Consider the following 21,877-nt stretch of genomic DNA (forward strand, 5'->3'; position numbering starts at 1 on the left):
CTGGAGACATGTCTGACTCGGCGAACCCGAGTTTGATAAAGGTCTTGTAATACATAACCTCCGAAGTACTCCCCTGGTCTATGAGAACACGTTCAATGGTGAATCGGTTTACGCGTAGTTCGATGACCAATGGATCAATGTGGGGGAGTGTTATGCCGATCAAATCAGAATCGTCGAAGGTAATATTCAGAGCTTCATGGGGCCATTTTGCTCGTGTGATTTGCTTTTGGGGGCTTGGATGCGACTGAATTGCATGCACGGTTGGGGCTGTCAGCAGGCTATATATCATATGGATGACGCCGAGCGGAGGTGAATCCTGCTTTTGGTTGAGTTCTTTCGGACATGTTGTTGGAGTCGACCATTTTGTACCAACTCCTCAAGGTGGTCTTTCAAAGCATAGCAACTGTCGGTATCATGACCGTGATCTTTGTGATATTCGCACCATCTATTCCGTCTCCTCGTGTCGAGAGGTCCCACCATTTTTTATGGCCATTTGAAGAACAGAAGGTGTTGAACCTTAGCCATAACCATACTGATCGGCTCCGATAAGTCCGTGCATTTCTTGTCGGCGCGCGCCTCGCGCTCCTGCTATCCACTTGAAGCTGCTCATTAGCTCAGTGTGGACACTAGTCCCGTCTTCTATCCCGCTTAGCCCGATTCCGTGATTCAGGGCTTCCGTGGCGGTACAGCGTTTACCAGCTGTACGGCTTTAGGTGGGGCCGACTTAGTGGGTTTATTCCTGTCTTTGACCTGAAGGGCATCGTCTTCTACTTTGCAGTATTCCTCAACTTTTTTCATTAACGCCCAGACTGTTTTTGGGGGCCGTCTAGTCAAAGAGCTGCGGAGGGCATTGTCTAGATATAACCCCATCTTGAAGGCGGTAATAGCCATGGAGTCATTGCAGGCATCATCTACCAGATTAAAATATTCCCAATACTGTGCCGAATATGCACGGAGGGATTTCCCCGGTTGAATCTGCATTGCCCACAGAGAATCGACTTGCTTCGGCTAGACCTCATTAGTGATGAACCTTGTTCTAAAGGATTTTTGGAGTTGGTGGAAGCTCTTGATCGAAGTCGGCTCCAGTTTATAGTACTACCTGACAGCTAATGGTCCCAAACTGCTGGGAAATATTCGGCACATGAGGGCCTCGTCGTCTACATGCAATGTTATGGCTTGCTTGTAGTGACGGATGTGATCGGCGGGGTCTGATTTTCCATCGTAGAGAGTGAACGACAGAGCTTTGAACTTTTTGGGCAGTACCACCCTTGCGATCCGTCGCACAAAGGGGTCATGTTAATTCTCTTCGTCTGTGTCATCTCGTCTTCGTTTAGTCCTTGCACGCGGACTCCCATCGGAAGAACTGGAGACTGCTACTCGTCCCTTCTTTTTGAAATCTTTGATAACAAGTCAGAATCACTGCTACTGTCTTGTTTCCGAATTCAGGATCGTCGACTATCCTTTCTTAGAGGTCGTCCCGGGTCTTGGCGCTCAGCTTGTCGGGATTTTGCCACCTCCAAGGCCAAATCCTGTCGAAGGTGCTCGTTCTCAGCTAATATGTTTTCCAACCTCTGTTCATTTTGCTTTGCTTGCTCCATAATCGCTTGCATTGCCTCATGTGCTGACGTCGAGGGTGAATCGATGTTCAAGGCCCTTCTTGCGGTAATATTCTTTGGCTCAAGCATATTGCTTGGAGTGGTTTCATCTTGCGGCGTAGGGTCGCCAGCGACTGCCGAAGGATCTTCTGTCATGCCTGCATGGATGTGCGTGAGTATTCTCACAGACGGCACCAATTGTGGAGGAGTGATTCTAGAAATACTCTTCTAATCCAATGGGGCACTCAAGATCCTCAGCTAATAACCTGAAAAAGAATGAACACTCCGGTCGGGGGTGCCGGAATTAGCACTCCGACGGATAAGTCAGTATATACTCTCTTGATTGATTGTATCTTAAGTTAAGCGTACTAGTTGTTCTCACTTACCTCTTCTTTGGCTGTTGTTTCTTTATTTATACTTGCTCCATGGGCCTCAGTGTCTGGCCCACTTAGACATCCACCTTGTGGATGTTTATTTGGCTTCTTGCTTAACTAGTTCTATGGTCGGTTGGTATAATCGGCTTCCGGATGAGGCAAGATGGGGCGGAATAAGATGTTTGTATAATAAGCTTCCAAGTATATATTCGGCCCCACCTCTGCAATCGTAAATACTTGGCTCCCACAGTTCTAAATAAGGACAATTGCAAATACTATTGTTCAATTTCAAGGGCAAAGTCATCAATGTGATAAAATATAAACTAATTTGACAAAAATAAATGTCAAAAAATATATTTTTGAGTTTTTAAAAATTATTTCTACCCACCAAAAATAAAATTATGTAAAATTAATAAAATTTTTACTCAAAATAATATATATAAAATTATCAAATTGAGTAATGATATCTTCAATTGTCCTTATTTGGAGTAAGATTCAAAGTTCAGGGTCAAATATGTCACAATTGAACAGTCAGGGATTAAGGTGACTCGAGTCTCAAACTATGGGGACTATTAATATAATTTGTCATATAAAAAATAATATATATATCCACTCAACAAAAATTCATAGGAATATTTTAAATGAGTGGAGTTTAAATCATATACTAAGAGGTTGTTTGGGATGATCTAAATAAGTGTACTTTTTGATTTATTTATGAAATATGAGTTGGGTATGAATTGTGTTTAAAGTGATGTGATAGAGAGGTGACGTGACTTAAATAAGATGATGTGACTTAAATAAGATAGTGACTTTTTGACTTTTTAACTTTTTTAGATTATAACAAATAAGGTCTACATCATTTAATTTTGACTTTTTTTTTTGATCGACTATTTAATTTTGGCTTGATCTTCAATAACAAGTTTTTAATCGAATTAATCATGAATTAAAAAATAATTCATTTTTTTATAGTAAATAAAAATGCTTTTGATCTTCTCAAGTCAAACAATATTGTTAGTTTAACTTAAAAAAAGTTAGCAAAATTGAAAATATATTTAAATTTAATATTGTTACATAACAAACTCATTTAGCCTCCGTTTGGGAAGTGGATTGATTTTTTGGCTTTTTTGACTATTTTAGTCTGGGCTTAAAAGCTTGGTTTGGGAAGGACTTTTTGGCTTTTTAGCTTTTTTGAGCTTTTTTGTGAGAGAAGAATGTAATGATTATGGGTTGGATGTGATGTTTTGTTTGTTATGGCTAAAATAGTCTATTTTGTTTTTTGTGGCTAAAATAGCCAAAAAAGCCCAAACCATGGCTTCCCAAACGAACATGCTAATTTAGTAACTTTTTGGTTATTTGGCTAAAATATGAGCTAAAAAAAACTAGTATGTTTGGGATGACTTTTTGACTTTTTACGAAAAGATGTGCAAAAAGTAGAGAAAAAAGAGAATCTTTGACTTTTTGGTATGAGTTGTTAACTTTTTGACTTTTTTAATAACTTTTTTACTTTTTAGCTAAACCGGCTGCTTCCCAAACGAGACATAAAGTAGGTCCTTATAGATTCAAAATAGGGAAAATTACTGTTCTGAGAATTTTTTTAAATTTAATTACAAAGTAATGGAGAAAAATATGAATTTATTTTTTTATGTATATAAAGTTTATCATTAATTTGAAAATAATTTTTTAAACACCTATTGAGGTGAAAATTTCCTTTAAAAATATGATAAATTGCACACCAGTGTCAAAAAATTCGTAAACTTTTTTACTATTGTGTGATAATTCTTGAGTAGTAATTTCCCTTAAAAAAAAAAGTCAAATGTAAAAAAATCATCGTTTGGTTCTTGAAGCACTTTTTCAAAATTTAAAATTTAAATCCTGTTTGGTTTTTAATTTTCAAAACATATATTTTAAAAGGATTGGGCTTATTTCATGTTAGGATCACAATATGATAGAACTTGGGGTGTTTCATTTCGATGATTCGAATCGTTCATTTTGTAAGATATGTAATGTATATTATCTATAAAAACAATTAGTTTGATCCAATACTATCTTTTTATTTTATTTTATTGCATCTGTCTCCGAAAAAATAAAAGACAAATATATATTTGAAATAGACCATTCATTTTTTTAAATACAAATGCGATAAATGAAAATGTTACGATTATCGGATTGACTTAAATTTTTTCATAGATAGTATACATTACGGGTCTTACAAAATAAATAGTTCGGATTGTTGATACAAGACTCATGTTGGCCCTGTAAATCTCTCAAATTCTTTTATGTTGAGATCGTGAGAAAATCTCACCCCATTTCAAGCCCAAAACTTGTTTGGTTGAGGTTTTCACAAATAAGTTTTCAAAACCCAATTGACCAAGCCTACAAACCTCATGTTTTCACTTTTATGTTTTAGATGTATATGATTTAGGCATAAAAAACAACTTCAATATATATACAAAACATTAAAATTGTATTAATTTTTAAACTGGGTGCTTTTGTTGTTGTTGTTGTACATTTGTCATTATTAAGCAATTTCATATTTTTTTTTTATAAATGTGAAGCATTTTAAATATATGTAGATTGAGTGAATATAAAACTAAAAAAGAAGTGTTCAAATTTTAAAACATTTATAAAAAATAAAAAATATAGAGTGAAATTCTGCCATATGAATTAAATTAGATGTATCTAAAAGGCACATTCAAATTATGTTATGAAAAATGCAAACAAATTTAACTATAACATTACAAAAAAAGTTTTAATTACAAGATAAAAAAAAAATACAATTCAAAAATTAATTTAAAAAATTCATAACCAAACAAGTTTTGAATTCAATTTTTTAAAAATTATTTTTAAAACTCATAACTAAATAAATTTTTAAAAACTTGTGAACTCGTTTGGAAATTAAGTATTTTAGTTAAAAATTAAAAGATCATTATAAATTATTATATCATTCTTTCTAATTTTTTTTACACTTTTTCATAAAAAATTAGCGTAAAATTACTGAAATAATATTTTTGGGGTGGATTTCGCAGTTAAGGAGTTATTTGAAAAATGCTAAATTAATATACTTTTTGACTTTTTATATAAAAAACATAAAATATAAATTATATTTGAAATAATATGATAAAAAAATAATATAACTAAATAAGATAATTATAATTTAAATAAAATAATATATATTATTTTAACACATGTGAAATAAACGCCGCACCAAACGTGAGTGACATCAGTAATGGGTTGGGAGGGTCATCTAAAACTTGACCATGGTTAAGATTTTAGTGGGTAATATTTGTGGGTTTGACCAGAGAGAGAGAGAGAGAGAGAGAGAGACGGGGGAGAGAATACTTTGCGTCTCTGGCCTAGTTTGGTGGTGTGGCAGTCAGTCCCTTTGAACTTCTTTCAAGGCAGAGGAGAGACAGAGAGACCGTGCTTTGATTGCGTGTGGGTTGGGTATAGGTTGTTCACTTCCTCTGTGCTCTCATTACTTTTCTATCTCTCTTTAGAATCTCTTACCCATCACCATCATCGTTTTCATCATCATTACGATATCATCACCACCCTCTGTCTCTCCCCGTTGTTTTTGTTCTTGTTGGAAAGAAACACTGACCAGAATCTCTACTAGTATCTTCTTGCTGATCCAACTCATCATCCCTCTCTTGTTCGGTAAGTTACCATCTTTCTCTATTTGTTCAATTTTATGTATTTATATGTTGGTATTCAAATTTGTGAACAAACCCAAGTTTTTGCTGGCTTTTGATTGTCGTTGTAGAGCTTCATTTGTGACTAATTTACCTGTTTTCCGGTTCTTTTTGCTATTTTCTGTTGTTTACTCATTATCTTGAATCTTGTACTCGGTTTCTATTTTTCTATTTCTTCTGATTAATTTTTGTTCTCTCTTTCTGATCTTTTTCTTATGAGTTTTTATTTTTTATTTGTTACTACTTTTTATTGCAGTTTGGTGTCATAATTATTTGTGGCTTTTCAGTGGATTCCAGTGGATTTTCGGTGTGGTAATTTGAAAATATTGATCAAGGATGGGGTTAGATTATTGGGGTCATCTGCTAGTATTGAAACCCTAATGTGTGTAGATCACCCTTGTGATTAACTGATTGAGGAAGGGTTCCATTTGCTACAAATCACTTCAGTCTGAATTCCGAATTTACCGAATAAAAAGGTTCTTTAAGCATTTGGGAATGCTTCAAATCTTGGGTTTTGTATGGGAAGCTTGAAATAGGTATGAACTGCTAGTTGGCATTGCTGATGCAATGGGTGGGCTTTGCTCAAGGAGATCCACTGAAGATGGTACAACCAACACAGGCTTTCCACATGTTAATGGTCATTTTAACTATGGTTCTGGAATAGTTTATCAGTCTCGGGGAGTGGTTGCCAACTTGAATAGCAATTTGACGCCGCCTCTGGTTGGGGAAACCATGGATAAGCAATTAGGAGAATCCTTTTCACTTCCGGAGGTGAATACGGTTTCATATGGGATGAATGTGGATGATATCAATGATGGGAGTCCACGGTTGTCTAGGGCTTTGTCGGACAAATCAAAAGCAACAAAGTCTAAGCAGGCTGTTGCGAAGGTGTGTCCTGCCTGGATATTATTTTTGGATATGTTCTTATGTTTCTATTTGCCTTTGCATTTCTTGGCTTATATATTCAACTACATTTTCTGGAAATTTGTTTCAAAAAAATGAGGTTGTTTAGAAAAAATGGATACACAGACACAGTGGGGACATGGTTATAAATATCTTCAATTTTTTTATTTTTATTTTCTATGTAGCTTAATAGTACATCAATGAATAATTAAAATTAATATTGATCAAAAAAAAAAAAAAAGAACAATTAAAATTAATAAAAACCAACACTATTCAATATAATAAAAAAATCCACTCTTAAGTAAACTCTTGTAGTTTATGTATTTTTATGGATAATGATCCATTAATTATTCAAATCTAAGCAAAAAGTAAAACATATATAACATTCAACATTTATCAAAAGTATTAAAGAAGAGGTGAAAATAACTAGTTAGTGTGTCCCTGTTGTGTCCTTATGTGGATGCCATGCCTTTTTAAAGGGCACGTTTCCACACATTGTACCAAACTCTAATATCCCACATGGAATGTGTATCATATGATGTATAGTGATAACCAATCGTTTATCCCACAAGTTTTCAAAATAGATCGATTCACGACAAAGAGTCGCCACTCTTCCATTTGTTTGGACAAAAAATATTTTCTGCATTTTCTGGTATTTGATACAATGGGAAATAAAAGTTAACAAATTTTTTTTTTCATGGTCAACAGAAAACAAGCCTATATGGGCAAAAAATGCTTTTAACTTTTAAAAGGTGGAAAACATTTTCTGGACTAAAGTTTTATCAATATTACCACACTACCATTGTCACTTTCACCTCTACCACCACACCACCAACACGATGGCCACTGTCATCATCACTGTCGCTATCAGCACCATCGCTGCCCCATCACCATGCCACCACCTCCACCTCCACCTCCACCTTTACCTTTGTTTCACCACCACCACCACCACCACCACCACCACCACCACCACCACCACCAAGCATAGTGGGTGTTTGGGAAGTTGTTATTTTAGTAGGCTATTTTAGTTTTTGGCTATTTTAGGAGGCTAAAATTTTTGTATTTGGGAAGATAGTTGGATTTTTTTGTAGTTAGATGTGATATTTGTGAGAGAAAAAGTAAAATGATTATGGGTTTGATGTGATATTTGTGAGAGAAAAAGTGAAATGATTATGGGTTTGATGTGATATTTTGTCTTATTGGCTATTTTAGCATATTTTGTCTTTTAGTGCTATTTTAGCCAAAAAAAGCTAAAAAAAACTTCTTCCCAAACACCCTTATAGAAAAATGTTTTCTCCAGAAAACATTTTTTGGAAAAGGTTTTCTGTAAGAAATGTTTTCCATTTGAAAATGTTTTCCGCCCTAACAAATAGAGCGTTAGTCTTTTATGGGGAACTAAGAAATCATTTGACTTTGAAAATATAGGCACTAATCCGTCATAACCAAATATTCTTGGCTCGGGAATCAATTGAGTACTCCTCTCGCCCAATCAATTGATTGGGCTCTACTAATCCTTTATTTTATGAGATTTTTCCTAAATCTTTAACTGACCTAATCAACTAGATGATTGAATAAACAAGATAGCGCTTGAGTTGGACTCATGAATACAACCATATCTTAGCCAAAGATTTTCACAAAACAATTTGATTTTCTTAAACAAAAGATGGCTTAAACTGATCATATGGCTATAAACATGACTCCAACTCAAATAATATCATCGAAATCATTCAAAACATGCCGATCAGAAAAACAAAAATCATTCAAAACACACAATTGATCACCGAATGCTCATAAACTAGAATAATTGAAAACAATGCATCAAGTAGTAAGCAACATGCTATGAGGGAAAGAAGAACTCACCCGGATTCTGCAGCAACATGATGATAATAAAACATGCAATAATAATATACAATGATCCTAAACATGCTACTAAACAAGCAAGCATGAACCTATGTCTGTTTGAATGGCTACTAACATGACATCCAAAAAACATAACAACTAACACATAAAATATAGAGAACATGCTGAGGCTATATGATGATTAAACTGGGCTATATGAATGCAAACATGGGGATTAAACTAAACTAAATATGCTGTATATTATTCATAACTAAAACATGCAGAAACAAAGCAAAATATTAACAAAATACTAATGTACATGATCATGCATGCATGCTAACACCCTAACCATTATCATATATGTAAAACATGATTAAAAAGTGCTGGAATTAAAAGAAACAAGAACACTTGCTGGTTTGAAACAAACCGAAGAACTCGAGAAAAAGGAGAGAAAGTTGCTTGATTGCTTTCCTCAAGCTTTGGTTTCACTTTGATCAACTCTTTTCAACCTTAGATCAACTCTTTGAAGTTGTTTTGCTACTGTATTAGGCTTAGGAATCTCGGATTTGGAGGCTGGGTTTTGAGTTTCACTGTTCTAACACACTAAAAACACTTTGTTTCATTACTCTTGGGGATTTCTTAAAAGGGGAGGCAAGGGAGTGTATTTATAGGCATGGGATGACTTGGGTTCTAAGAAAGGTCATCCTAAGGTTCCCCTATCGCCAACTTGCAGCATCTCCTGTCCAAAATGCAACACAATCCCAAATGAACCAAGAATCTGGGCTGACTGGCTGCACGTGCAGCCGCACATATAGGACAACATTTTGTATTTTGGACATCTCTCTCTCATACGACATCGGATTGAGGTGATTCAAGTGGCGTGGGAAAGCTAACTTAAAGACCTACAAGTTTGTGTGAAATAGAAATTTTCCAATCCCAACTTTTACTAGGTGAAAACAAGCTCTCAAGATGAGTTGAAAAATGGTAATTTTGGCTAAAAATAGTTTTTAGTACGAAAATGGCAATTTAAAGAATCTCAAAAGTCAAAATTATAATACCTTTCATCATTGGAAAGCATTTCAAGTGCCTAAGTTTTAAGGTCGGTCAAAATGAGGTCAGGTCACTTGAAAACCAAAATAAATAAATAAATGAACATGTGGCGTGTTCTGTACATGTCCCCGCCATGTCCCCGTGCTCAAGCAAATGTCATAAATAATTTTCCGTCTGTCCTGCAAACTACTTTCGGATGGTGGTTTCATTATGTACATATGATCTTGATTACGTACTAATTTATCTGTCAACAAATAAAGCTAGTTGCCATCTGGTCAGTACATTTTGCTACATTGCTTTACCAGCCTCTTATTTTTATTTTTTGATTTTTACTTCTTGTATCACAGGTTTCAGAAGTGAGCTCTCTTTTGGGCAGAGCAGGTACTGCTGGGCTTGGAAAGGCAGTAGACGTTTTGGATACTCTTGGTAGTAGCATGACGAATTTGAACCTTAGCAGTGGTTTTGTTTCGGGCGTTGTAACAAAGGGAAATAAAATTTCAATTTTGGCTTTTGAAGTTGCGAACACAATTGTCAAGGGTGCGAATCTTATGCAATCTCTTTCGAAGGAAAGCGTTAAACATTTGAAAGAGGTGGTGCTTCCCTCAGAAGGCGTGCAACGTTTAATATCAAGAGATATGGATGAACTCCTTAGAATTGCTGCAGCTGACAAGAGGTTGATACTGCATGACCAGCTTTAATCATACATATGTGTACTCATAATGTGCTTAAGCTGTTGTTATTTCAAAAGTAAAAAGCATTATTTTAATGTAACAGGGATGAACTGAAAATTTTTTCTGGAGAAGTGGTTCGCTTTGGAAATCGATGCAAAGATCCTCAGTGGCACTACTTGGATCGTTACTTTGAGAAGTAATTCTAGTGAATCTAGTCTACTTCAGCCTTTTTAATTTTTTTTTTTTTTTTTTGAAGCTTCTCAAAATGTTCTCACATTGTCTCTGGTGCTTTCTTTTGTCATCTTTAGGCTTAGTTCAGAACTTACACCCCCAAAACAGTTGAAAGAAGAAGCAGAAACCGTGATGCAGCAGTTGATGACTTTGGTTCAGTTTACTGCTGTGAGTTGTTCTTCACCATTATACTAGGAGAGAAGTTCTGTTTAAGTTGTAGTTTTGCATGTTTCCTTTCCTTTTTTTTATTTGTGAAGTGAGATTCCCAGTCCACTCTAGTCTGAATTCTGTGACCTTCTGTCATAGTTACCAAACAAGCATCTTTATCTTGCTGAGTTGTTCCTACAAGCCGAGTTTGAAAGGTATTAGCATTCCAGGGAACCCAACATACCTCCCACTATTTATTCAATATGCTTTTTGAATTCCTTACTTACACCAGTCTCTAATCCCATTCTCTGACCTTTCACTCTATTAAAAATCTTATCTCCCCTATCACTCACATGCTTGTCGCCACCATCCTGCACAAACTTTCCTTGCATGTATCTTTTTTTGGGTGAATAACCTTGCATATATCTGTAATCACTTCCCCTAACTTTCTCAGTGCCAACTCCTTTGTCAGTTGTCACTGCACTAAAGATAGTTGCTTAGTCCATCAAGCAAAATATGATTACTCTTTGACAGGCTAGAATAGTGGAGCAGATCGCATGGTTCACAAATTACAACTCGATTAATGCGTAGGTGTTATCTTGTAGAACTTGAATGGAGGAAAGATTGAACTTCCTTTTGGTTGCAGGAACTGTATCATGAGTTACATGCCTTGGACAGATTTGAACAAGATTATCGGCGCAAGCAACAGGAAGAGGACAACTCAAATGCTGCTCAAAGAGGTAATTGTTCCCGTAATTCATGCAGCTTTCTTTTAATCAATCTAGTTTATCTACTTTGTTTTAACACGCTGAATCTATTTTAAATAATGCAAAATGATTCTTTAGATTCTGGTATCTGTGTATTAAAAATTGAAAATCTTGGAGATGTGTGAAGGTTATAATACCTATGTTGTGTTGTTTAGAATTGCTTAATTATGTATAAAAGACATAAAAAACTGATATTCCACTAGTAGCTTGATGATCACTTGATGCTGCTTATCTATTGATTATCATTAGTGCACTGATCTTAATTAATATCGCAGCACTGTTGACTTTTGTTGATTCGATTGAGTAGTTCAAATCAGAAGTGGTATGTGAATGCTAAGATTGATGTGTATGCTCATAAGATTTGTCTATGGAAAAAGTGGCTAATGAATGATTGTTACATAAAATGTGGATAGGAGCTTATATTCCCAAGTTCTTCTTCTAAACTAATGTCATGACTAATTCCATTGTCACTAAAAGAAACAGAAAAGGAAAAAAATGATGTCTTGAGGTTTTTTGTTTCAAAGCTACCAAAGATGGTAGAATATGTATGTTTTCAATTATTTGGCCTAATGAAAACTTTTACAGTAATTACTTCCAAGCCAGAAAAGGTCGTAGTTTCTTATATGTCATGCATTTTGGGAAAACTATAGATATAATAAGAAGGAGGTAGAGATGCCTAATGTGAGGATGTTTGCTTGGTTCTATAAAGCACAGACACCTCTCCGGAGGTAGAGTATGGGTGTTCGACACGGACACGCGTTGGACACACAGCAGACACGTGTCGGACACTCTACCTAATGTGTCCCCCCTTTTTTTTTTGAATTTTTGCAGCCGGACATGCTCGGGACACTCTTGGACACCTTACGGACACGTTGGAGACACAAAGAGAGAAAAACCCTAACCCATTGAAGAGAGAGAGAGAGAGAGAGAGGGTGAAGAACTTGTTGAAGCCCTAGATCGAGGTATATTCTTCGAATATGTTCTACGTTTCTTCCAATCTATTCTTTGATCTTCTTCTATTCGTCTCTCTTTGTGTGTTTGTGTTCGTCTCTCTCTTTCTCTCTCTCTATTCGACTCTCTCCCCCTCATTCTCTGCGTGTTTTGTGTGGTCGACTATTCGAATCTCTCTCTCTCTCTTTCTCTGACTGTTTGACTGAGACTCTCTCCATGTTTGACCTTCTCTCTCTCTCTTTCTTCGATTTTTCTTTTCTTTTCTTCTCTCTCTGATGAAACCCTTTTTTTATAGTATTTTTTTCTTTATAGTATTTTTTTTTTAAATTTTGGTAACAAATACCTTTTTCCCCCTCTTTTCCTTTTTTCTATTTTTTTGGATATTCTTGTTTGGTAAACATTAACATACATAGAATAAAATATTTTTATTTATAGAAAAAAATTAAGGGTGATGCACCAATAAATCCCAAATTAATAACTTATACACTATTTAGTCCTAAAAGTTTTCTTATAGACTGAAAGGTCCCATTATAGGGAAATTGACCATAGAGGGCATATACATCAAACATCATCATCGTCAAAACAACATTATCATCATCAAAACAACATCAAACATCACAACATCATTATCAAAACAACATCAAACATCATCATCAAAACAACATCACAACATCATCATCAAACAACATCAAACATCATCATCAAAACAACATCAAACTAAAAAAATATATATCAAACATCAACATATACATTATACATCACTAAACAAACAACCATTTCTGAAGGATAATGGGTCGCCATTGATGGTCAATGTGTGGGCATTCCAGACCTTCAAAGCAAAAAAGCAATCTGAAAAAGAAAAAAAAAAAAATTGGGTAATTTTCGAACATCAAACATCATCAAAACAACATCAAAACAGATCAACATTAACAAAACATCATCAACACAGTGATGTTCTTCCCTCGAATCGGATTGAGTATCGGATCTGTGATGTTCTTCAACACATTGACGTTCTTGAATGTCGGATCTGTGATGTTCTTCAACACAGTGATGTTCTTGAATGTTCTTGAATATCGGATGTGTGCTATTCGATCGAAATCATCAACACAGTGATGTTCTTCCCTCAAATCCCTCAAATCGAAGAACATTAGACCGATTGAATGTGGCGTTGATGACGTTGAAACCATCGCCGAATCCCATGGAGATTGCGCCGGCGGCGACCTCGGCGATGCCGGCAGTGAGGATGATGGAGAAGGAAGCGTTCACACCGGAGAGACCAGCGGCGAGAGCGAAGGGGACGGTGAGGCCGTCAGAGACGCCGATGATGATGTCGCAGGCGATCTCGCCCGCCGTGAAGTGCTTCTCGGCGTGTTGCGTCAGAAGCAACTTCTCTGATTCTGCGGTTCGATGATTTTCCGCCATTAAATCGATTGCACCAATTGAAGATGAACAAACACAAATTTCCAAAGCCTTATTTATTTATTATTATTATTATTATTTTATTTTTTTTCATGTAAGAGTCTGGAAGAGTTTTTGGTTTTTGGAATGAGGAAGATGAGGGAGGAGTCTGAAGCAAGGGGAATCTTGCCGATGATGTGAGAAGTGGGAGATCGGACGCCGTGGAAGTTAGGGTTCTTCTTTGGTAGTCCCGGATGTTGTTTGATGATGATGTTGCGATGTTTGATGTTGTTTTGATGATGATGTTTGATGTTATTTACCAAAATTAAATGGGACTAAATGGTGCATAAGAAAACTTTTAGGACTAAATGGTTCAACTTTTCAGAAAATAGGATTTATGGGTAATTTTTTCAAAAATTAATTGGTTTTGATATTTGATATTAAAGTAAATAAATAAATGATATAAATAAATAAAAATAATATATATTTTTTAATTTTACATATAATAAATAAAAAAAGTTATATATATATTAAGCGTGTCCCCAGCATGTGGTGTTTTCCATTTTTTGAAAATTTGCGTGTTCGTGTCGTGTCCCGTGTTTGTGTCTGTGCTTCATAGGCTTGGTTAGCGAATGCCAAACTTGGCCTAGCTGTTTAGCCCATGGCCATTCTTAGCTCCTAGGCCTGCAAGAAATAATAATGAACTTGAAATTTAAGGCTTTTCAATATTCAACGGGGCCATGCCCATCCTCCAACTTGGATTGACCCTTCCATGGTGTTCTTCTACTTTTAGGGATTTGTCTTTGTGGCTGGGCTTGAGCCCTGCACTGTGTTCCTGTTGATGTGCCTGGTCCAGCTTTATGCGATTGATTTCACCTCATGATGTAACCTTTTCCCACCTTAGATGTAAGATATGTAAATATTCTAACAGAATGTATCTATCTATCTGTTGGTCTGTCTATCTATTTTTTTGTTTTTATTTTAAAATTTTTATTTCATGAATATTGTATATGCTTGTAATATTGTTTTAATTGTCTATGTATTCATAACATTTAGGAGATGGCCTTGCAATCTTAAGGGCTGAGTTGAAGAGTCAAAGGAAACTTGTGAGAAGTTTGAAAAAGAAATCACTCTGGGCCAAGATTTTAGAAGAGGTATTGCCCATACTGTTTTATGATTCTTTCAAGGTTTATAGGTTAGACAATGTGCTAATCTTAGTTTGGAAGTTTCTAGATATTCAATTGACTTCAATCAGTAATTTTGTTTACTAAATAGTAAATACTATTTTTCAGCATAGAGTCTGTAGTTTTGTGCTCATTATGCTATGGACTAAATTTATTTTGCTTATGGAGATCTTCGTTTGGAAGGATCTCGATAAATTAACCTCATTCAGAGTAATTTATGTAGTATATTTTCAGAGGGCCCTAATTTATTGCATTTATCATTATATAGGTAATGGAGAAACTTGTAGACACTGTCCATTTCTTACATTTGGAGATTCACAATGCTTTTCGTTCTGCTGGTATGAATTCAAAGCCTTAACTGATTTCTTTATTCTTATCTATACCCAGTTCTATTCTGTTCTCCTGCCAGATATTGGATGGTAGAAGAAAAAGACTTTTGGCTTTTTCTTGTTGTTTCACTGAGAGTTTGAGACACTTCCAAAACAAATTTGCAACTTTAGGCTCTTTTAGTTGGCTCTGGGATTAAAAATAAAAAATAAAAAATAAAAAATAAAAAATAAAAAATAAAAAACCTTGAAGATTTGCGTCTATGGTTTTTGATAATTAGGAGAGCACAATTTTATCATCATTGGCCAAAATAAATAAATAGGGTATTTTCTACAGGAAAAGGGTTCATTAGTATATTGATATTTAATCACGGAAAATTAATCAAAATGTTTTCTTCATAAAGTCTAAGAATTTGCTTAGGATTAAGTACTGGCAAATCTTGTCATTTGAATACGTTGTCTACAGTTCAATTACCTTGGAAGACATTCAATCTTGCGATCAATGACGCTGATGGCGAGTCCAGTGTGGCGGTGGCTGAAAGGTGGATGGGTTTCCCGCAATTTATTTTTCTAGTGCCTTCAAAGTCAAAATGGTTGTGTTTGCAACTTAAAGAAGCTAAGAAGAAGAGACCATTTTGGGCTTCGGGAAGATTCAAGGGGCCTAACAAAGTTTTGAAAGGGAGATATTATGAAATTTGGGGCGGATGCTTCCATGAACTTGCGATGTGGGAAGGATCTAGGAGGAGGTCCTTGTGTGTTCCTGCTATAGAGGAAGGAGAAGATTGGGTATTGTTTATAAACACGTTAATGGATTTTGTTAATTGATCTGTCAGCACTAAGGAGTTTAATTGAAGGCCGTTGGACGAGGTCACTAGGGTTAGTGATTGGCCTGAGGAAATTGTAGGTTCTTGGAATATGGGTAATGACATTGAAGTTGATGCTTTGCCTTGTGCTCTGCTGGATTTTCTAAAGTAGTGTTTGGTGGGAAGGGTGGATGAAGAAAGGCCTTTGGAGGTGGCAGAACTTCAAAGATTGACTGATGGGAACTAGGAAGAGTTGGGAAAACCAGAGAGCCCACCTAATGCGCAACATGGCGCAATCTGTTGGGGGAGAAACTGATTCTACAACACCAGGGCTCAACACATTGTTTGGAAGTCCTCATTTAAAAAGCTTTAGGCTGTAAATGGTGAGTCCATCCATTGTATATTAAGAGCCACTTTTTCCTTTTTTTTTGTAACATCTTATCCAATTTGGGACTCCCTTCATTTTTCTATTTTGTTGTATTGAGGGGGAATTCATAATGGGAGTAATTCAGCTTGAGGGTTTTATGGAGGAGGAGGATCAGTGGTGGGAAAGCCTTACAGTGGAAGGGAACTTGTTCTCTATGGTAGCAAGTAAGTGGAAATGGATCAAAGTTGAGATTAAAAGGTGGAATAAGGGGGTGTTTGGTGATCTAAAGTTCCATAACGTGAAAACTGTGGAGCAAATCCATCAGTGCAATAGAAAGGAGGCAGTGGAGGCCCTATTGGAAGACAAAGCAATGGGTAGTGAGGTGGCTAAAGCTAATTTGGTTAGGATCATCTTTATGGAAGAAATCTGTTGGGGGCAAAAGGCTAGGGAGCTATGGTTGAAGGGGGTGATGGGAAATTTTTTTTTCACCAGCTGGGTAACTCTCACAGAAGTCACAATCATATAGGCAACTAACTGATTGGTGGAGAGGAGATTAGAAAAGATGAGGGTCATCATAAATGGTGTTTTATGTGGATTTATACTAAGAGCCTTGTGCTAGGAGACCTTTTCTTAAAGGGTGGGATTTTCATTCCAATTTAGGAGATTGGGCTAGCTAGAAGTGCACTTTTTAGAGGAGGAAGTTTTATATTTTTTGAAGGAATGCAATAGAGACAAGGCTTCTGGCGTCAATAGCCTTTTGTTGGCTTCATGGAATTCCATTAGGAGTGGATATTATGGGTTTCTTTAATTATTGCCGTAGGGCTAAGGTTTTCGAAAGGAATCTTAGTGCTGTGTTCATAGCTTTATTCCCTAAGAAGGGAGGTGCTTTTGAATTGAAGGATTTAATGTACGTAAAGCTTGGTGAGGTGTGGTTATAAGCTTTTGGCTGAAGTGCTGGCGTGCTGGCATTTTGAGCCTCAAATGCCTATGTTGGGGATAGGATTATCCTTGAACCAAAGACCTCTTTCAACTTGAGTTCTGATACCATGTTATATCACCAATTGTTAAAGCTGTTAGGAAATGTATCTAACAATGCATATCAAACTATTTAACAACCCTATTGTACCACAATTTAAGGCACGTGGCATACCATGTTCCTTGTACCAGAACACTCCATGTTCCAGGTAACATAGAGCGAAGGTATACTGGTATAGGCTGACTGGCAGATGTTGCCTGCTTTTTAAGGGAGAAGAGACGTGGATCACCTTCTTATACATTGCCCTGTGGCAAAGGAACTCTAGGACGATGTACTATTTTCTACTTTGGGGTGCAGTAGGTGTTGGGTGCAAAGTGAATTTTAAATAAAGTAAATATACTATTCTAGAGAGAGAAAATGAGAGACCCAAAATTCAGAACAGAGAAATTTAGAGAGAAAGAGAGCTGAGAGAGTGAGAGGGACTAAAAGAGCTACTGAAATGCTTTGTATTGCTGTGTTTTGGTGTGTTAACAAATGAAGAGTTTTTGCCTTTATATAGGGAAGGCTGCCAACCCTCTCAACCAATGAGGATGAACCAAGCACATCCATGTATCTACAAGTTGCATGTACTGACGCTGACACTGAGCAAATCTGAGACAGCAAGTTTCAAGTTGCTAACTTATTTACAAATTGACACAAAATAAAACACATTACAAATTAGTTATTTAACACCCCTCTTAATTTGTAATACATGACAAAAAATTTTGAATTGTTCCAATTTTTGTGAGGGCACTACTTTGGTAAAAATGTCTGCAAGCTGTTTGTTAGTATTGGCAAACTCCAATTGAATTTCTTCTTTGCCTACCAAATTTCTAATGAAGTGATGACGAAGTTCAATATGCTTTGTTTGAGCGTGGAAAGTGGGATTTTTCGTCATGGTAATGGCAGACATATTGTTGCAGTAAATTATTGTGGGGTCCATTTGCTTTTGCTGTAGATCTGCAAGAATTTTTCCAAGCCATACAGTTTCACAAGCGGCGTTGGTGGCAGCAATGTATTTTGCTTCAGCTGATAAGAGTGACGCCGTCTTTTGCTTTTTTGAGGACCAAGAGATTGCTTTATACAAAACACATCCAAAACACATATCCAAATGTGCTTTTTCGATCATCAATGGAACTGTCCAATCACTGTCAATGTATCTAGCAAGACTGTTGTCTTCTTCCTTCACATACTTGATCCCAAAATTTTTTGTGCCTTGCAAATACCGTAGTATTTGCTTAGCTGTGGAAAAATGGATTTGGTTGGGTTCAGTCATGAATCTGGAAATTATACTGATTGGATAAACAATATCTGGCCTGGTGTTAGTGAGAAACATGAGTGACCCAACTAGGTTGCTGTACAATGTTGGGTTGACTTTTGGTGCTCCATCTTCTAGCTGCAATTTTTCATTTGTCGCCATGGGTGTTAAAATTGGCTTGTATGTTGACATCTTGAATCTTTTCAGCAAGTCTTCTGCGTATTTTTCTTGAGAAATGAAAATTTCTCCTTTCGTCTGCCGCACTTGAATGCCAAGAAAATATTTCATTAGGCCAAGATCTGTCATTTCATATTCTTATATCATAGCCTTTTTGAAATCATCGGGCATCACAGAATTATTGCCAGTGAAAAGTAAATCATCAATATGAAGGCAGATGATGAGAAAATCATTGGTACCTCCCTTTTTCACATATAGTGATGGCTCACTAGGACTTATTTAAAAACTGCAATGGATGAAGTATTTGTCTATCTATGTTATTATTCCGCCTATTTTAGGCCATAAAGTGCTTTTCTTAGTTAATAGACCACGTCTTCTTTTCCTTCCACCACATAGCCTTGTGGTTGCTCCACATATACTTCTTGTAGATCGCCATTCAAAAATGTTGATTTTACATCCAGCTGGTGGACCGAAAATTCCAGCTATGCTGCCAGGGCTAAAACTGTTCTGATTGTCTCCATTCAGACAACTGGGGCAAAGGTCGTATTGAAATTTACTCTAGGTTGTTGTGAGTACGAACATTGAAACTTAATATTACAATAATTACACCGAAATATGATATTACCACTTCTGCCATCTCCCCTTTTAGCTATATTCGTAACGTAACCCCAAAGAGGAGCATTTTCGTCCCTAGTTTGATCAATATCAATAGGAGCACTTGCAGTTGAACCTATACTTTTTGATGAACTCATATTCTTATAATATAACCATTAACAAAATAATTTGTGAATTCTTTCAATTCATTCGTGTATATAATTTTTTAAATATTTAAATAACAATTTTTTTTATTTTTCTTTTTATTTTTTTTATTGTGTCTACTACAGTCTATAACAGTAAGAAAAATACCGGAGAGGGTGATTCTACACTACCTTTTTTTCTTAGAAGATGATTAAAGAGAAGTCTCTAGACTTGCATGAAATTCCAACTCGTGTGGGGAAAAAAATATAAATAAAAAAATATATATCAGAAAAAAAACGAAGGAGAGTTCAAGAAAGAGGAAGAAGAATTGAATCAAAGGAGAGAATCGAATCAAAGAAAGACAATCAAAGGAGAGAATCAAAAAAAAAAAAAAAAAGGAAAAAAGAAGAAAATTTTTTTTGTCTGTTTTGCTGTTGTGAAGAAAAAGAGAAAAATCTTAAAAAAAAGAAATGAAAGAAAGCGGAAGAAGAATCAAAGAAGAAAAAGAGGAAGAATTGAAGAGAAACTCACTGGAATGTGTTATTCGAAGGAGAGAATCAACACGTCTTTGAAGGAGTTTCAATAGCCAAGCTTTTTTCTTTCTTCATCGACTTCGACTGTGTTTCTTTGAATAGAACAATAGACACATTGTAAACCTAATTTCAATTTGATCTTTGTTTTTATTATTACAAAATAACCCCAAATTTATTTAATTTTTTAAAATGGACAAAAAAATTGCTTTAGTACCCTTAAATTTGCTGAAAATCTTGTTTTTTACCTTGCCATACCCAACGCATACCCGTCGCGTACTTGGATTGTACACATCGTATAAAACGTACCCGATATGTTTTTGCTGTACCCGGTATGTTTTTTTCATAGTCGGTACGCGTACAGTCGTACCAGTACCTGTACAGGTACCTGGTAAGTACTCGGTACTTGTACGACAATATTTTTGGAGTACCCGTGCCGGTACCCAGTAAGTGCTCGATACTTGTACGACAATATTTTTGGAATACCCGTGCTTCATAGCTCTTCATCCATTGCATTTTGCCAAACTTGATTTTTAGCTGTTACTTCAAAATTCTGTGGCTCACAATAGAAAAATGCAAAATTGCATGAATCATAAATTTCTCTTAAAGGCCGTGCCTTTCTAATAGGCGATTTTGAATCAGATTTCAAGTCACTATTTTCAAAAAGGCTTTGTTACGGAACTAGTGAGTCTGAATTGGATGAACTTAGCTTGCCTTGATCTAGTTGTATGAATTTTTCACCCTCATGCGAATTTTCCCAGTCCCATGCTTTCATTTCATCAAAGTGCAGATCCTTCGAAGTCACCAATTTGTTGGTTTTTAGATCGAAAAGTCGATAACCTTTTGATTCATCAGAATAGCCGATGAAAATGAATTCTGCTCCTTTTGGTCAATTTTTTCCCTATATTGAGAAGGAATAAGGGAATATGCAATGCATCCGAAAACTTTAAAAAAATTTACCACTGGCTTGCAATTGTGCTAAGCTTCATAAGAAGTTTTGTTGACAAGAGCTTTTGTTGGAGACCGGTTGAGGATGAAAACAGTAGTGTTGACTGCTTCTGCCAAAAAATTGTTGGGAAGACCTTTTGTCTTGAGCAGATTCCTTGCTATCTCGACAATGGTGCGATTCTTCCTTTTTGCCACTCCATTGCTGAGGAGTGTAGCGAATGGTCAATTGGCACTTGATTCCTTTATTTTTGCAGCAACTTGTGAATTCTTTAGACAGCAATTCTTCACCATGATTTGTTCTGAGCACCTTCAGACAATGACGACTTTGCCTTTCTACCATCTTCTTGAACTGAAGAAATGTTGAGAAAGATGATTTTTGTAAGTAGACCACATCATCCTACGTAAATCATCAAGAAGGAGAAGAAAATATTTTTTGTTTCCAAATGAATTCTTGTTGGTCCACAAATATCTGCATGTACCAGGTCAAGTGGAGCTTTTGCTCGCCAAGCAGTCTTGGGAAAAGGTAATCGGTGCATTTTTCCAAATATGCATCCTTCACATGTTTTGTCATTTTGTTGAATTTTTGGAAGCCCAATTACCATGCCCTTTTGTGTTGTTCCAATCGTCTATAGTTTGAATGCCCATATCTCAAATGCCAGAGTATGGAGTCATAGGTCTTATCAACTTTCAAAGCAAAATTTTCATCTAGCAGCATGGTAAGTGGAAACACTTTGTTTGGTGCCATTTTGACGCTTGCCACTAGTGAATTTTGTTTGTCTTCTATTTTGCATTCATCTCCAATAAAATTTACTGAGTATCCTTTTTGAATCAATTGATCGACACTCAGTAAATTTTGAGTCAAATCAAAGACATATAAAACATCATCAATAAGTTTTGTTTTACCTCCCTTGGT

At 36.0% G+C, this 21,877-nt stretch overlaps 1 protein-coding gene across 4 annotated transcripts in view; it reads left to right on the forward strand.

Annotated features, from left to right (window-relative positions):
* The first annotated feature begins 5,226 nt into the window (after positions 1–5,226).
* The window catches only part of LOC114320720 (protein PSK SIMULATOR 1), a 33,258-nt gene continuing 16,607 nt past the window's right edge, over positions 5,227–21,877 (forward strand). The window contains exons 1-8 of one of the 4 annotated variants that reach the window (XM_028267790.2): positions 5,227–5,626; positions 5,918–6,549; positions 9,801–10,126; positions 10,228–10,320; positions 10,433–10,523; positions 11,149–11,242; positions 14,675–14,772; positions 15,071–15,140. In XM_028267790.2, coding sequence (XP_028123591.2) covers positions 6,229–6,549; positions 9,801–10,126; positions 10,228–10,320; positions 10,433–10,523; positions 11,149–11,242; positions 14,675–14,772; positions 15,071–15,140 — 1,093 coding nt within the window. In that variant the 5' untranslated portion in view covers positions 5,227–5,626; positions 5,918–6,228. The remainder of the gene's footprint in view (positions 5,627–5,917; positions 6,550–9,800; positions 10,127–10,227; positions 10,321–10,432; positions 10,524–11,148; positions 11,243–14,674; positions 14,773–15,070; positions 15,141–21,877) is intronic. The other 3 variants (XM_028267792.2, XM_028267791.2, XM_082920502.1) reach the window with 3 other exon arrangements.

The sequence above is a fragment of the Camellia sinensis genome, chromosome 3 (genome assembly GCF_055761805.1).
Source record: "Camellia sinensis isolate YWXY chromosome 3, ASM5576180v1, whole genome shotgun sequence".
NCBI lineage: Eukaryota > Viridiplantae > Streptophyta > Magnoliopsida > Ericales > Theaceae > Camellia > Camellia sinensis.